The sequence below is a fragment of the Garra rufa genome, chromosome 6 (genome assembly GCF_049309525.1).
Source record: "Garra rufa chromosome 6, GarRuf1.0, whole genome shotgun sequence".
Classification (NCBI taxonomy): Eukaryota; Metazoa; Chordata; class Actinopteri; order Cypriniformes; family Cyprinidae; genus Garra; species Garra rufa.
In genome coordinates, this window is record NC_133366.1 from 36289690 (window position 1) to 36306776 (window position 17087).

Genomic DNA, 17087 nt, shown 5'->3' on the forward strand with positions numbered 1-17087 from the left:
AGGGCGATAGAGAGCCCTGCCCACTGCACCACCGCTGAGGGTGAGATTGGACTACATTCTGGGGATCTTATAGACTTATTCATGGAAATATCCTTCTGTCCTGTCTGCCTGGAATCCCCGTCCCTGTCTGCCTGGTCGCCAATATCTCCTGATAGTCCCTCAGCTCACCCTCAGCCCACCACCACTGAGGTTGAGCCTGAACAACATTCAGAGGATCTCATTGACCTATTCACAGAAATATCCTTCTGTCCTGTCTGCCCGGAATTCCCACCCACCCACCCTCTGTCATCCACATCCATGTTTGTCTGGCCGCCGCTGTCCCCTGACAGCCCCTCAGCTCACCCTCAGCCCAACACCTGTGCAGTGGGCTCGCCGCGGGGCTGCCAGCTTCCATCGGCGTCTCGGCTGGAGGATCCCTCAGCTCCGCCTCCAGCCTCCAAGTCCAGGACTCCGCCTCGGCCCTCCGACCCTGCGGCTCTACCACGGGTCTCAGCGCCCTCGTCTACATCGTCGCCCGTCGGTCCACCAGCTCCACCGGGCTCCATCGTCTTTTCGGCTCCGCCCTGGTCAGTCGTCACCCCATCGTCACCTCAGGACTCTGCTCCTCCGGCTGCGCCTCGTCACGCCGTCCCACCAGCTCCTTGAGACTCCTCCTTCCTGCGGGCACAGCCTCCATCCTCTGTCGCTCTGGCTCCACCGCGGACCTCCGGATCTCCGCCTCAGCCTCGGCCGCCAGAGCCTCCTGTTCCACCTTGGCCCTCTGGATCCTCGGCGTCACCCTGGATCTTCGGCTCTCCGTCTCCGCCTCGGGCTCCTCCTCCATCTGCTCCGCCTCTGTCGGTCAGCCCCATGGAGTCGGCATCCCTTCTTCCACCATGGCTCCTCCCTCCGTCGGCTCCACAGTGGGCCGTCATCATGGCTGCGGTCTGGGTCGGTTCCTCCTGCCCCGGATTCCTCATGTTTCCTCCCTGGCTCCTCCCTCCGTCGTCGCCCCCTTGGACTGTTTTGTTGGCCACCTGGACTTTTGTTTTAGTCCCCCTCCTTCGGTTGCGTCCTCCGCCGAAGCCTCCTCCATTATGGACTCTAGTTTTCTGTTTTTTCGCCCCTCTTTTCTGTTTTCTTTTTCTACGGCGCGAGGACGCGCCTATTCGGAGGGGGGCGTAATGTCACAGTTATGTCTGTTCATGTCATTGGTTTCTCCCATTTGTCTTCCCCCTGTCATTTTGTGATCATTTGGCATATTGATCAGCATATCGAAGTATATATTAAATATAGTGTTTATTGTTAATCTTGTCTCGTCCATCCAGCACGTTTATTTATAACAGCTATTCAATAATTTAATAAAAATATTAACTAAGCACTGTCATTAAAGGAACAGTTCACCCAAAAATGACATTTTTATATATTGTTCCAAACCTGTATAAGTTTCTTACTTATGTTGAACACATTTTGAAGAACCAAACAGTTATTGGTCCCCACTGACTTCTAGTAGGGAAATAAATACTATGAAAGTCAGTGGGGACCATCAACTGTTTGATTACCAACATTCTTCAAAATATCTTCTTTTATGTTCAACATAGGAAAGAAACTCATACAGGTTTGAAACATCAAGAAGGTGAGTAAATGATGACAAATAATACATTTTGGGCGAGTGACTGTTCTAGCTAACTATCTTTATACATCTAACTATACTACTGTATCAAACGGTTAAATGTAAACAAACCAAGCATTCTAAAAAGAAAATATAAAACAGTGACAGACTGTCAGATGCAAACAGATCACAACAATCCCCAAAATAGTTTTACCTTGATGAAATCTCCAAAAATGATGGGCTGATTCACAAAGTATGTCGGCTCTATGTTTATGCTGAAATATTTACCTGTTGGACAAGCAGTTCAGGACATTAATGTTTACTGTAGCAAAAGGATGACAGATTGAGGGCAAAACAAAAATAAATAGATCATTCTGTTAAGTCACACTGCAAAATGGGAAGAATAATATTGTTTAATGTGACCCACTTTTCTTTTTAATCTAAAAATTTTAATTTCACAAAACAGTGTTTAAAAACCCTTTTTAAGGATGCAATTATGAGTGCAGTATCAACAAAGCACCTTGTATACCTTGTATAGTAAAATAATAATAAACCTGTTTATTGACTTTGTGATCAATAAAGACATTTCAAAATATAATGTATTATAAAATGTAATTATTTTATCTATTAAGTTGAAGGTTAACAGTGAAAAGGATTTAAGGGTCAGGTGCTTACTGGCCATCTCTGAGATCATAGTATGGAAGTAGGTTTTGTCCTCATTGTTGATAAGCCGATCATGGAAGACACGTTGACACTCGTGACAGAACAAACGGAAGATCTGTGTTTGATCTCTCACTGTAGTTGGCTCACACTGCAGCATACCTGCACAGAAACACCCACACACACAAGCAGAAGCAGAGAATATGATTTTCTTTAACATTCATGCAGATTCTTCATTATATCTTTCATTTCATTGCAAGAATGTGTACTAGTCGAAAATTAATTCTGTGTCTACAGATCAATGAACAGTAACAGATGAACTTGTATGTGACCTTTCTTTAATAATAATTAATGGAAACACACACACACACACACACACAATCAGATGGGGGCTGTGCTGTTTGGTTTTAGTTTACATTGACAGTATCCCTATTGAGTATTGGGAGTCTATAGTTCAGCCCCTTGGAGGAGTCCTAAACCATAAAAGAACATTTTAACAACCCACAAGGTGCCTTTTCAAATTAAGAGAAAGCATTTTTATTGGTCATTTGAGAACTCTAAAACCAAAAACACTCTTTACAAGCATTTGGTGGATTTTACCTACACAGCCAGGATTTTGACCAGATTTTATTTGTGTGCAATATATACAGTAAATGACAGTCTTTGCAAATGTCCTCATGTCTGAAATGTCTCTGTAGGTATGTCTTTGTTCATTTGTGTGTGTTTCTTACCCTGCACACATTTAGAGAGGTCTCTGAGGTTAAAAACATAGTGGGATTTGGCTGGTGTAGGCAGCAGGTCTACACTCATACGATGGTAAATCTCAACGGCAGCATCCACAATGCTGTCAGCTGCCTGCTTCACTGCTATGGAAAACTCAGCGAGGAATCCAGCCAAAATTGCCTACAAACATGCACATACAGTACAAGAAATGTCAGTGTGCACAGCACATGTAGAGTTTAGAACAGTAATATTTCTAAGAGTGAACTGTCTGAAGACTTTTGTCACTATGGACAGCTCCAGCATTGACCACCTTCTGCGTGCCCAGGCTCATTGGAAATACATGCCTCTACCTATGGTTCTGCAAAACTGAAGAAACATACCTATACGTAAAGGTATGAATCATGTCCAGTTGAAATGAACACTAGAGGCAGTAAAACTCTTTTTTTTCCTTTTCACACAATTATGAATCCCTTGAACCTACGATTCAACAAAACAGCTTAAATCAGCATAAGGAAATTATGCATTCATTAAATCTATCGGGTTTGGTTTGATTAACCTTTAAGCGACAGTTCCCAGAAATGCTGAAATACATGCCTGTACCAGCGTAATGAAAATGTGGCCACGGTCACATACTGAATGCACATTTTAGCGCATTTCACATTGAAACTGCTGTGAAACGTAGAGGAAGGTACGTAATATTGGTCTTGCAGAAACATTGCCACAAGCGTGTATTTTCAATTAGCTTAGGTTGGTTTCTCCTCTCAATCTGTCAGTTCAGAACTATGGATAGCTCCAGGTTTCAGGCTGTGGTTTCAGAACCCAGGACAGCTCCGTTGCAATCTCTAATGAGCGACTCTGCAATTAATTTTCTATATAGGAATCTACTAGAGATGTGGAAAACTGCATATTTTAAAACTCAACTAGTCAGTGGGTTATCTTAATGAGGAAGCCCAATTACACTGGTGAAGGGTCATGTCTACTGAACACTATTCACATGCTTAAGGGATTAATAAGGGTTATTCACATGAAACACATTAAAAAACAACTAGATGGACATACAATATCAAGGAACAGAATAGAACCTGACATGTATTTTTAAATATGAAATTTGATTTTTTTGGAAATGTGAATTTATTCTTAAAGGTAATTGCAAAATGGGTTACAAAAGCTGTGCTTTGATTGTTGTAGTGGTTGTGCTTTACCTAAAAAACCTTGCTGAAAATGTACTCACCCAGGCCAGCAATTACAGTGAGGGAAAAAATTATTTGATCTCCTGCTGATTTTGTATATTTGCACACTTCCAAAAAAAGATCAGTATATAATTTTAATGGTAGGTTTATTGTAACAGTGAGAGACAGAATAACAACAAAGAAAAATCCAGAAAAACACATTTCAAAAGTTCAAATTGATTTGTATTTTAATGAGTGAAATAAGTATTTGATCCCCTATCAATTAGCAAGATTTCTGGCTCCCAGGTGTATTCTATACTGGTAATGAGCTGAGATTAGGAGCACTCTCTTAAAGGGAGTGCTCCTAATCTCACCTTGTTACCTGTATAAAAGACACCTGCCCACAGAAGCAATCAGTCAATCAGATTCCAAACTCTCCACCGTGGCCAAGGCAAAAAAAAAAAAAATGTCCAAGGATGTCAGGGACAAGACTGTAGACCTACACAAGGCTGGTATGGGCTACAAGACCATTGCCAAGCAGCTTGGTGAGAAGGTGACAACAGTTCTTTCAGAAATGAAAGAAACCCTGCTCAAGAAAGCACATGTACATGCCCGTCTGAAGTTTGCAAATGAAAAACTGAATAATTCAGAGGAGAACTGGGTGAAAGTGTTGTGGTCAGATGAGACCAAAATCATGCTCTTTGGTATCAACTTAACTCGCTGTGTTTGACAGAGGAGGAATGCTGCCTATGACCCCAAGAACACCATCCCCACCGTCAAACATGGAGGTGGAAAAATAATGCTTCAGGGGTGTTTTTCTGCTAAGGATACAGGACAACTGCACCGCATCACAGGGACGATGGACGGGGACGATGAAAATAGGTCATGGATGGGTATTCCGGCATGAAATGACCCAAAACACAAGGCCAAGGCAACGAAGGAGTGGCTTGAGAAGAAGCACATTAATTTGCTGGAGTGGTTTAGCCAGTCTCCAGACCTTAATCCCATAGAAAATCTGTAGAGGGAGCAGAAGGTTCGAGTTGCCAAACGTCAGCCTCGAAACCTTAATGACTTGGAGAGGATCTGCAAATAGGAGTGGGACAAAATCCCTCCTAAGTTGTGTGCAAACCTGGTGGCCAACTACAAGAAACGTCTGACCTCTGTGATTGCCGACAAGGGCTTTGCCACCAAGTACTAAGTCATACTTATTTCACTCATTAAAATGCAAATTAATTTACAACTTTTTGAAATGCTTTCATGTCTCTCACTGATCAAATAAACCTATAATTAAAATTATAAAATTATAATTTCTTTGTCAGTGGGCAAACATACAAAATCAGCAAGGGATAAAATAAATATTTCTCTCACTGTATGTAGATAGGTTTGTTTCTTCGTCGTACATTTAGCATTACATCACTTGCTCATCAATAAATCCTCTGGAGTGAATTGGGTGGCATCAGAATGAGAGTTCAAACATCTGATAAAAGATTACTGTAATCCAAAAGCAATCCACATGACTCCAGTACATCAGTTAAAATCTTGTTAAAAGTTAAAAAGGAAAAAGCTGTGTGTTTGTAAGAAACAAATCCATCATTAAGTCCATAATCCATAAAAACACTTCCTCCAGTGAACAAAATCCATCCCCTGTTGTCCTCTTACATCAAAATCCACCAACATTTTTGTTTGATGAACTGTTTTGGACTTGTGAACAGTGCTTGATATGTGCATTTTTTTCTTATGATTCAGATTAGACAACGTTTTACTGGAGAAAGCAATATTATGATAGAGGACTTGTTTGAAGTTAAACAACTTGATGGATTTGTTTCTTGCAAACATGAATGTTTTTCAAGATGTTAATTGATGGACTGGAGTCATGTTGATTACTTGTAGATTCTTGTGAAGTTAAATTTCTCAGAATCTGTTCTGAAACCAACTTATTTACTTCTTTGATGGCCTGAGGGTGAGTACATTTTCATCATTTTTTATTTTTGGGTGAACTATTAGATTAAATTCAATGAATTCAACTTTTCTGAAAGAATTCACAACTCATCCGCCTATTTTATGTTGCCTACATTGCAAACACTTGTAAATACAAGTGAAGCATACTTTCAGCTTTAATATGCTGTCTAGGTAGGCAGCTCATCAGGCTCACTTTAAGTCGGCTCAAGATCATTGCCTTCTCTAAACCAACAGGCTGATTCAGTCTTTGATGTCTCCAGAATCATGAGGCACAGCATGCAACAGCTTTAAAGGCAACATGATGAAACAGCGTTGGCAAACCCTTTGACTGTCATACATATATGTGACATAATTATGAGAGAAACTGGATTTTCAATGAGAAAAAAAAAGTAGGCCAAGACTTCATTTTATCCAGAGGGACATGACTGGGTGTTACATAGCCAGGTGGTTGGAGGGGAAATCATAATGTTAACTAAAAAGAAAAGTTGTTTCAGATGCAAAGCATTTATTATATTTTGACATGTTTATTTGGAATAAAATGTACTAGTGAATCAAGCACAATAAGACAAGAGAACAACAAGTAAATGGGTCAATTTTGATTTTAAAAGTAGAATGTTCATTGAAAATGAGTGCTGCCATATGTCTGACCTTAAAAATCTGTTTGAGGCTCTGCTCTGAGGGCGTTGGGAGGCACAGCATGCTGAAGTGGCGGATAAAACGAGGGGTCACCGGGTTACGACCTCCACCAGGAGGCGCACAGGCTGCTGCTATGGTCATATCCTTAGGGAGGGAGAAGGAGAGAGAAGAAGGTGAATAAGTGCATATGAAAAAATATCCAAGGGACATAATTTAATTTTTGTGACACTTCCACTAATCTCATCAAACCTTTACTAGAAAAAATTAATGCAATATTGATTAAAACCCAAATTAAAATGAGAGCATTCATGACAGCTGGAAAACTTAATGACCAATTACTCTTCAAACGACAGAAAAATCATTCAGGTAATGTAGCTGTGTCAAAGTCAAAGCAGAGTCATATTCAGCCACCAAAGAGCAACACTAACCCAGACGAGTTTCTCCAAGGGCAAAGCTCATTTGAGACTCACAAATCATTCTTTTAATCCTCAGCAGGTTTTTTTCTCATCATATTTCTGCCTTTTATTTATTTATTATAACTCATATTTGAGATGGATGAGTATTAAGGTCAACTACAACATCTCAGATCACCATATTTCTCTATAACCTTGCCAAATCGCATAATTGCCCTTGTTTACATTATGCACTTTTATCTTTGTTTGAATGTGTGTATGAGTGTGTGCGTGTGTTCAACAAGCACAGGGTTTACTTGATGCTGGTGTGTGAAAAATACATAATTAAGAGTCATTCCCGAGGTAAGGGTACATTTCAATGAGAGCAGCTACTTCAAACATCAAGCATTAGTCCCGCTCATTATAGGATAATCGTTACAACATACATTATTTTCCATTCCCATAGAGAGAGATAGCGAGGCAGAGAGTGAGAAAATGTTTAACGATTAAAATGCTTGATAAAATTGGAATGTGATCCCTGAGGTTTCTGTACAAACTACTGGTCTCAGAGCAGATGCACATTATTAGGAATGGAAATCTTAAGGAAAATAATTCTGGTTCTAGTTAACAATTCTGATTCTTTAATGATTCTATTAATGACTTTTTCAGTACACCCAGCCCCTGACCCTCAGTAATAAATCTTAATTATACAGTTCTATATCAAAACAACACTACTACTGTGAAGCTACAATGATTTCCTAAGCTTCCACACTAAATGCTTAAATGTTTAAGGTCTTTAATGCAGGATAGATTTTGATTGGCTGTCAATAAATATTGGAATCACTTTCAAAATTGTTCGTCTGTGTCATCGTTGTTACGGTTGCGGTGTGGACCCTATTACAACAAATTAATTTGATTAATTCAAGAAAAATTACAACGATTATCAAAACTTTATAGTTATCATTATTAGGGGCCAAGCACCAAAGGTGCATCCGTTGGCGTTCTTATTAATCTGTTTTTTCTTCTTCTTCCAGTCTATTGCAGCCCATAGAACCGCTTGCAGGAAAGTTATGAAATTTGGCACACAGATAGTCTCAACATTAACCATAGTAAGTTTCTAACTCAAACTGTTTAGCGCCAATCACTTGTCCAAAATTTCACTCATGTTTATGCTAATAACTTTTAAACCATAAGGCCATAAGAAGCAGATTTTTGCTGTTTTAATAGGTTGGTAGTTGTGTTATAACAACCATGACCTGAGGCTACCTGCACAGTTTTGATGCAGTGCCACCTAATCGTCAGGAGACATGAAAAACAGCTATTTTTTTTAAAAAAAAACAGCTTTTGCTTATAACTTTTGAATGGTTTGGCCAAAAATCTTTAGATTTGGTGGAGCATGCCGAGTCAAACATACACAGTTTTCCCATGTCCCAGTCCTTGGGTCATGAAGGCAACATAGATTCTAATTTTGCCATAGTCAGCCAAACTGTCCACTATTTTGATTTATGCTGATTTATGCTTATTATTTTTTCGAACTCCTCCTAGACCATTGGTCCAATTTTGTGTTGATATATATGAAAAGGTTATCATTTAACAGGCTGTATCTCTGCCAAGCTTTGACATATTGACACCAAACTTTGTATGTAACTTTGTATATAACATTTGATAACAGCAGCACCTATTGGTCAAATGTGATAACCCATTAAAACATATAACCAGTGGTTGTATTTAAGATTTTTCACCCAGTTTGACTTAATCATCTTAAAATGGCTTCAATTACATATTGTTTCAGTTGCTCTGATGCTTGCTGCCTTGCTTGCTTAATGTTTGGCCCCGTAATTGCTGCTTGCAGCTATATTTCTGCTTCTTCTTCTTCCGCTTTGGAAGTCTTTGGCTGCCCATAGAACCGCTAGCGGGAAAGTTATGAAATTTGAGACACAGATAAAGGACAGTCTCAACATTAACCATAGCAAGTTTTGTGTCTCTAACTCAAATTCTGTAGCACCAACCACTTGTCCAAATTTCACTCATGTTTATGCTAATAACTTTTGAACCACAAGGTCCGGAAGGAAAATTATGTTTACCTCTGAATCCTTGGCTCATGCCGAGTCAAATGGACACAAAAATTCAAAATAATCGTAGTATCAAGTTTTTTCGCTATTTTTGATAGTTCAATAATTGTGTTATAAAAAAACATGACCTTAGGCTACCTGCACAATTTTGATACAGCGCTACCTAATGGTCAGGAGCTATAAAAAATAGCTATTTTTGCTTACAACTTCTGAATGGTTTGGCCAAAAATCTTTAGATTTGGTGTCGCATGCCAAGTCGAGCCATACCCAATTTTTCCATCTCAGCTATTTTAGGTGTCGGCCATTTTGAATTTTGTTGTAAAATGCTATATTTTACGAATGCGTTCACGTATTGTTACGAAACTTTGTATGTTTTTTTGGCACCATGATCTGACAGGACTTGTGGCCAAAAGTTATAAAGGAATTAAAAAAAATGTTAATAACATTCAAATAAATTGGCCTATTGTAATAAAAAGTGATCTCAATATATCCCTTGGGGAATGTAGAGAACATAGATAACAATTTTGCCATAGTCAGCCAAACTTCCTGTCCACCATTTTGATTTATGCTGAAAACCTACCCTTTCAAACTCCTCCTAGACCATTAGTCCAATTTTCACCAAATTTGACACAGATTATCAGACCATGCTAGCAAAAAGTTATGGATTTTGTGTAGAGTTATATGATATATATGAAACGGTTATCGTTTAACACATCAATGAATTTGAGTCTGAGGCTGTATCTCTGCAAAGCTTTGACATATTCACACCAAACTTTGTATGTGCCATTGTCACATCACACTGACCACGCCACGATCTCACAATTCATTTTAAAAAATGTTAATAACTTTTGATTGCATTACCCTTTTGTACTGTTGTCAAAATATCCCTTGAGTCATGCAGACAACATAGATACCAATTATGCCATAGTCGGCTGAATTTCCTGTCATGACCGCCAAAACCTACTTTTTCAAACTCCTCTTTGACTTTTGGTTCAATTTTCACCAAAATCGAGTTAGATCATCTTTAGAATGTGTTGACAAAAAGATATGGATTTCATGTTGATAGACAAAATTGTTTTTGTAGCAGTTGAAACAAAGTTGAGGCATGATGCCAGACTACGTCTGAGGCTATATCTCTGCAAAGTTTTGACATATTGACACAAAATTTTGTGTGCCTTTATCACAAAGAACATACCACATCGATCTGATAACAGCACCACCTATTGGTTAAAAGTGATAAGACATTAAATCATATTACTCGTGGTTGTTTTTATGATTTTTCAGCTATTTTCACTAAAATCATCTTAAAATGGCTTCAGTTACACATTTCCGCAGCTGGTCTGATGCTTGCTGCCATGCAGGCTTCTGCAGTGCTTTGCCTCTTAATTGCTGCTTGCAACTATATTTTAGTTGTCATTATACTTATGTGAACAGTCTTGGTTCAAAAATATCTCATGACACTGAGATCAATTTGTGAGCCGGATTTATTAACAAAAGTGGCTCATAAGAGTCATTTGTCCACAAATTAGACTACAGTGGTTGTGCAGTATGTTTGCTATGTGGTAACACTTTGAGAAGCATTTTTAGTGTTCCGTCTGGTGTTCACATGAAGATTGCTCATTTTCAAGAATCAAACTAAACTGAACTTCCTAAAAACCCTTCTGTCAAAAGTTGTTTTTGTTTATTTATTCCCATTTTTCATTTCCAACTCTGGCCAGTGAAGTGAAACAAGGACAAATATTTTAATATCTCTAAAGGCAACATGACATGATTAGATTTTTTATGTGTGTTTGTTGCTTACGTGTATCTCCTTCCAGAAGAACTTTTCTCTGTCATAGAAGCCACGGAAGTCCTGGAACTGTCTAAGCAGCTCTATAGGGGGCTGAGAGCCATAACTGTCGAGTTTTGGCATATTCAGATCATCCACAAACACCACAATCTTTTTATTAGCAGGAGCACCTGAAATACACAAACACACAGATGACGAGTTTCAGTATGGCAGTTTACACACCCACCAAAATCATATCCAAATGTGTCTTACCAAGTATATTCTTTCGCTTTTTCTCCAGTTTGGACTCAATGATCTCTTGGGTTCTAGCTGATGAAGTTTGGGCTGAGAAGTTGATATAGACAGGGACATAACCTGCCTTTTCCTGCACACTGTTCAACAATGCCCGTGCCACCACAGACTAAAATGCACAATAAGCCTAGTAAGCAATGTGTAGTGATGAACACTGGAAAAACTTTATTGCTTCACACACACTTACATCGCATTAAACACAAACCCGCAATTACCTTTCCCACTCCAGTCATGCCCGTAAAGAGGACAGAGTGATTGACAGACAGCAGTTTCTCCATCAGGTATCCGTACCTCACCGTGTCTGTGGTGGGTACCAGCATCTCAAAGAAGGGCATCTCGCTGTTATAACTAAAGCAGGGAATGACCTTCTCCCATGGCTCTAAACATTTAGCATCAAAGTCCATATATACACTCCATAAATCACCTCCACCAGGCAACTGTTATAGAGAGAGAGAGAAAGAGAGTTCACTCTAATATGTACTTTATGCCATTTAGAATGTCATTAGAACACAAAATTAGATGTTTAGCAGCTGTTCTTTTCCATGAAATGAAAGTGAATGGGGATCACTATGACATTTTAATCTCTAAATATTACTCTGGTCCTTCAGTGTAACAGTCATAAGGGGGTTTGTTTAAATAAGTATAATCAACAGTAATAACAATGCTGTGAACTCTCTAGAGTCTGAGAATAGAAAAGAATGTTTTTTTTTCTTCTGGAGTCTTTATTATAAGGGCAGGTTCTAGCACCCTTGTTCATCTCAAATTCACCACTTCCTTTTCTTCTGCTTTCCACTCCTCCCCTCCTCCCCTGCTCCTTCTGTCTCGCTCTGTGGAATACTAATAATGATACTCTTCACTGCATTCTGACCTTCTGAAATAAATACCACACCTTTCCTTTATCCTTAAACAAATGCCTGGGACATATTGTTATCCTTCAATCTATTTCTCATTAGCTATTCCTAAGGTCACATTTAAGAACGTAACAGACACACGAGACATTGCTGTCTTTATAAAAAGAACTGAACCAGTCAGGTGCTATATATAATTTACAATGACCTCTCAGTCAGGTTAATGTGCTTCTTTCAGGGTCAAAGCCCAGATGAGGTTTGCAGTGTTTTCAATGTTCCACATCAGTTATTTAACAGGAATAGCTACTGTATGGCCACTGAGAAAAAAATCATTGCCTTTTGGATTATGTAAAATTATGAAAACATTATGGCTGCAGATCTGTGAAAAACCAAACATGTTCCTCCAAACCCTGTAGCACATAATTGTGTCTTTTTCTGAACAAAAGGCTATTAGGAAGCTTATATCATTGTCATAAATTGTGGCAATAAAACAGAAAGTCCTTATGTTTATTCACAAATGTATCCATAAATGTGACCCTGGACCACTTTTTTTTTTAATTGAGATTTATACATAAATAAATAATAAATAAGCTTCCCATTGATGTATGGTTTGTTTGCAAAGGACAATATTTGGCCGAGATACAACTGAAATTTGAAAATCTGGAATCTGAGGGTGCAAAAAAATCTAAATATTGAGAAAATTACCTTTAAAGGTATCCAAATGAAGTTCTTAGCAATACATATTACTATTAAAAAAATTAAGTTTTAATATATTAAAAAAATATCTTCATGGAACATGATCTTTACTTAAGGATCCTAAAGATTTTTGGCATAAAAGAAATATTGATTATTTTGACACACAATGCATTTTTGGCTATTGCTACAAATATACCCGTGCTACTTAAGACTGGTTTTGTGTTCCAGGGTCACAAATGTAAGCATACTTTACAGTCTAATCAAAATGAGATGTATTTTAGTATATATAAATGTACCTTTGCATCACTGTTGCCCTCAAACTGCTGCCTGACGAATGTGTCGAATGTGTCCCAGTAGCTGTCAATCAAATTCCCCCCCAGTGCCCACAGGTAGCAGAAGACAAACGTCTGACACAACATACTGTTCAGCTTACTGGCCTCCTGCAAATACATAGATGAAAAAGCAAACAGTTGGATACCATCATGCTGCAATTTCGAACAATTGGTATTCCTAGCTTATATTGCAGAACTACTGTACATCGATATGAGTCTGCAGTATAGTTTTTGGGTCTTAATGTTCTGAACTATGCCAGTCCAGAGTTTTGATTTATGATACTCAACTTGCAACTCAAGTTCCCGCTCCTCTCTAAATCTTTATATCTCTGAGAAACTAAAAACTTTCAGGGAGAAGTGAGAATGTGAATTTATTTTTAAGCTTAATGGTGTAATGGAGCAGAAAAGCACGTTAATGTATGACTGCAAATAAATCTTCAGGATTATATATTGAACATTACTAGGGGGTAAAAAAACATTTAAATAACATTAATAATAATAATAATTAGCTTTGTCTTAGTACGGTAACAGAATAAAATAAGAAATTATTCAGGTTTATATATTGAACATTACTTTAATAGTGGGTAAAAAACATTTAAATAACATTAATAATAGATTTGCTTTGTCTCAGTACAGTAACAGCATAAAATTCACTTAATATTGCAAATAACACGATGTCTTCATATCGGAACACTTATTTTTCCCTCACACTATATATATATGGGTCTTTGTACATGTGCATATTTAGCATTTATATTTTAGATAGGGTTCATCTGAGGTGGTAAGATTTTTGAAAGAAGTCTCTTGTGCACACCAATGTAGTATTTATTTAAAATACAAAAATACAATGAAGATTGCAATATTGTGAAACATTATTACTATTTTAAATAACATTTTTCTATTTTAAATTAGTTCAAATGTAATTTATTCCTATGATGGCAAAGTTGAATGACGGCTCCAGTCTTCAGTGTCTTATATTCCTTCAGAAACCATGATAATATGCTGACTTGGTGCTCAAAATATATTTTTATTATTTATAATTATTATCATTAGTGCAAATAGCTATAGATTCTATTTACGCTATATTAAAATAGCAGGATGTTCTGCTATTTATACTACTTATTGCTAAAAGTGGCAATTATCTGCATCTCAGTATTGTAGTACATTATAAAACAGTATGCAATAATGTTATTAAGTGTAAATTATCATTTTAATTCAAATTATTACATGGATGACACCTTATTGGGACAATATAAGCTCTCCCTAACCCTATCCGATACTTTATTTTCAACTTTTTGATTATTCCCTCAAAAAATAAATGCCTGTTAGACTCTCGTCTTTTGTAGTGTTAACTAGCCCAATCACACATTAGTGGGTGGAGTTAGTGTACACTTTAAAAAAAAGAATAGTAGTGTACATCTACTGGGTTTTCACTTGTGTTGTTACACACCATCACATTTCTTTTTGTGTCTTTAAAGGAGAAGTTCACTTCCAGAACTAATATAGATACAGATCACCCCCTTGTCATCGAAAATGTTCATGTCTTTCTTTCTTTAGCCATACAGAAATTATGTTTTTTGAGGAAAACATTTCAGGTTTTTTCTCTATATAGTAGACTTCTATGGTGCCCCGAGTTTGAACTTACAAAACGCAGTTTATATGTGTCTTTAGACGATCCCAAATGCGGTTGTAAACGATCCCAGCTGAGGAAGAGGAGTCTTATCTAGCAAAATGACCGTTTTTTTTTTGTTTTTTTTATTATTACAATTAATATACTTTTTAACCTCAAGCACTCATCTTGTCTTGCTCTGCCTGAACTCAGTTTTTTCCTGGTTCAAGACAGTTAGGTTATGTCAAAAAACTCCCATCTCATTTTCGCCCTCAACTTCAAAATCGTCAAATCATCGCCATTTTACCTTTTTTGTAAAGGATGTTTAATCTTTTTTGCATGTTCACTTTGCAAACACTGGGTTGGTACTTCTGCAGTGATGTAGGGTGATTTTGAAATGATTTTTTGAAGTTGAGGGAGAAAAGAAGATGAGAGTTTTTCGACCTACCCTGTGTTTTTTTTTTTTAAAGATTTATTTTTTGGCATTTTTGCCTTTATTGTGATAGGACAGATCAGAAATGACAGGAAGCGAACTGTGATAGAGATACCGACTACCCTAACTGTTTTGAACTAGAAATGAACAGACTACTCATGCACATTGCAGAAAGAGACAAGACAAGCATTTGAGGTTAAAAAGTATACAAATTGTCATTTTTAAAAAACAACAACAGATCGTTTCACTAAATAAGGCCCTTTTTCCTTAGCTGGGATCAATTACAGCCACATTTGGGATCGTTTGAAGATGCATTTAAACTGCATTTTGGAAGTTTAAACTCAGGGCTCCATAGAAGTCCACTATATGGAGAAAAATCCTGAAATGTTTGACTGGAGAAAGAAAGACATGAACATCTTGGATAACAAGGGGGTGAGTACATTATCTGTAAATCTCTGGAAGTGAACTTCTCCTTTAACGTTTGTTTTAGTGATAGTTGAGATGCATTATACCATTTTTAGGTTAGGGCCTCCATCACTGAACAGTAATGCTTCCAGCAGGCAGCAGAGGGTTGTGACTTTACTGATATCCACCTGTGCAATAGCCTGCACACAGTGCTTTGATACAAACTGCAGGCCCTTCTCCACATATTGTTCAAACAGCTCCATCAGATATCCACGTACAGGCTCTGTGATCTAAAAAACACATATTTCCAAGATGGTTATAGCTCTACAAGTTTAAAAACCGAACTAAAAAACACTACATCTAGATACATACAAAAAGCATATTGCCTATAAAACTAAAACTAAGAGTTTCAAAGGCTTCACCTTCTCTGCAAAACCTGTGAGCCACGTCTGAACGTACGGCATCCACTTAAGCTCCTCTGGGTCAATGTACACCATCCCACAACGGCTTACCGTGGCAGGTGACGCCACTGCTAGGTCCTGAACCTGATTGAGAAAGCATAGCATGTAAGCATGCATGACTAGCCTCTAATTAAAAACAAAAAGTATGTGTGGAATTTAACAAACGGAGAGCAAGTGCACATTTAAGCATCTCACCTCAAACATCATGTGTATGGAAGGTGTGAGCTTGATCCTTTCACTGTTGGCCAAGCAGAGCATCTTATTATCATCCAGCACTGTGTTCATGTTCTCAATCCACAGTGCATCCACCGGGCCGTCACTGATCACCCATTTGTGGTCGTCACTGAAATCCTGGACTGCTGCCCGAACACAAAGCGCCATAAGACCATCCCGCCATTCAAGCGTCAACGGGTTCACCTCCCCATAAAGCTCGCCCATGCTCACCGACTTTGGGTTAAGCACATAAGTCTTAACAGGGCGGTAGAAGGGATTTTGGTGCCCAGCATGATATAGGGTTTCCAAGGTGTCTGCCAGCACACGGTAGACAGTGGTTTTGCCACTTCCGGTGGGCCCCACAAGCATTACCCCATGGCGGACCAGCATGGTCTCGTAGAGTTGGATGACCTTACTTATGATGCTTGGGAGGGGCTGGAGGGAGCGTTGGCATAGGGATGAGTGAATGGTGGACTGCAGGACACCATAGTTATGCTCTGGGATGGTGACGCCAGGAAAGAGGTCTGACAAGATGCCACTTAGAAAAGAAAAAGAGAGAGTTAGGGATCAACACACATATACAGTATTTGGACCAGAACTTAATTTAACAAAATTAGGTCTTAAAATATCAAATTTTCAAAAGCAAAGACACCTGTCCAGATGATTATAGCTAAAGAAATGAATGACAAACATATGCATAAAATAATGCACAGTCACATGAGATGGAAAAAGCTATTTTATTCTACATAATGGTGGCTCCCCCTCATGGTGGAGATCATATGATCATATGAAATGACTACTATACTCA

The 17087-nt window shown here is 38.4% G+C and overlaps 1 protein-coding gene across 1 annotated transcript in view; it reads right to left on the minus strand.

Annotated features, from left to right (window-relative positions):
• Positions 1 to 17087, minus strand: part of dnah6 (dynein, axonemal, heavy chain 6) — a 121505-nt gene that overhangs the window by 67733 nt on the left and 36685 nt on the right. Inside the window, exons 35-45 of the mRNA XM_073841939.1 lie at positions 16262 to 16817; positions 16028 to 16150; positions 15713 to 15895; positions 13123 to 13266; positions 11498 to 11719; positions 11244 to 11391; positions 11004 to 11161; positions 6751 to 6882; positions 2983 to 3154; positions 2267 to 2413; positions 1806 to 1879 (exon numbers count right to left, since the gene is read on the minus strand). Of these exons, the coding sequence (XP_073698040.1) occupies positions 1806 to 1879; positions 2267 to 2413; positions 2983 to 3154; positions 6751 to 6882; positions 11004 to 11161; positions 11244 to 11391; positions 11498 to 11719; positions 13123 to 13266; positions 15713 to 15895; positions 16028 to 16150; positions 16262 to 16817 (2059 nt within the window). The remainder of the gene's footprint in view (positions 1 to 1805; positions 1880 to 2266; positions 2414 to 2982; positions 3155 to 6750; positions 6883 to 11003; positions 11162 to 11243; positions 11392 to 11497; positions 11720 to 13122; positions 13267 to 15712; positions 15896 to 16027; positions 16151 to 16261; positions 16818 to 17087) is intronic.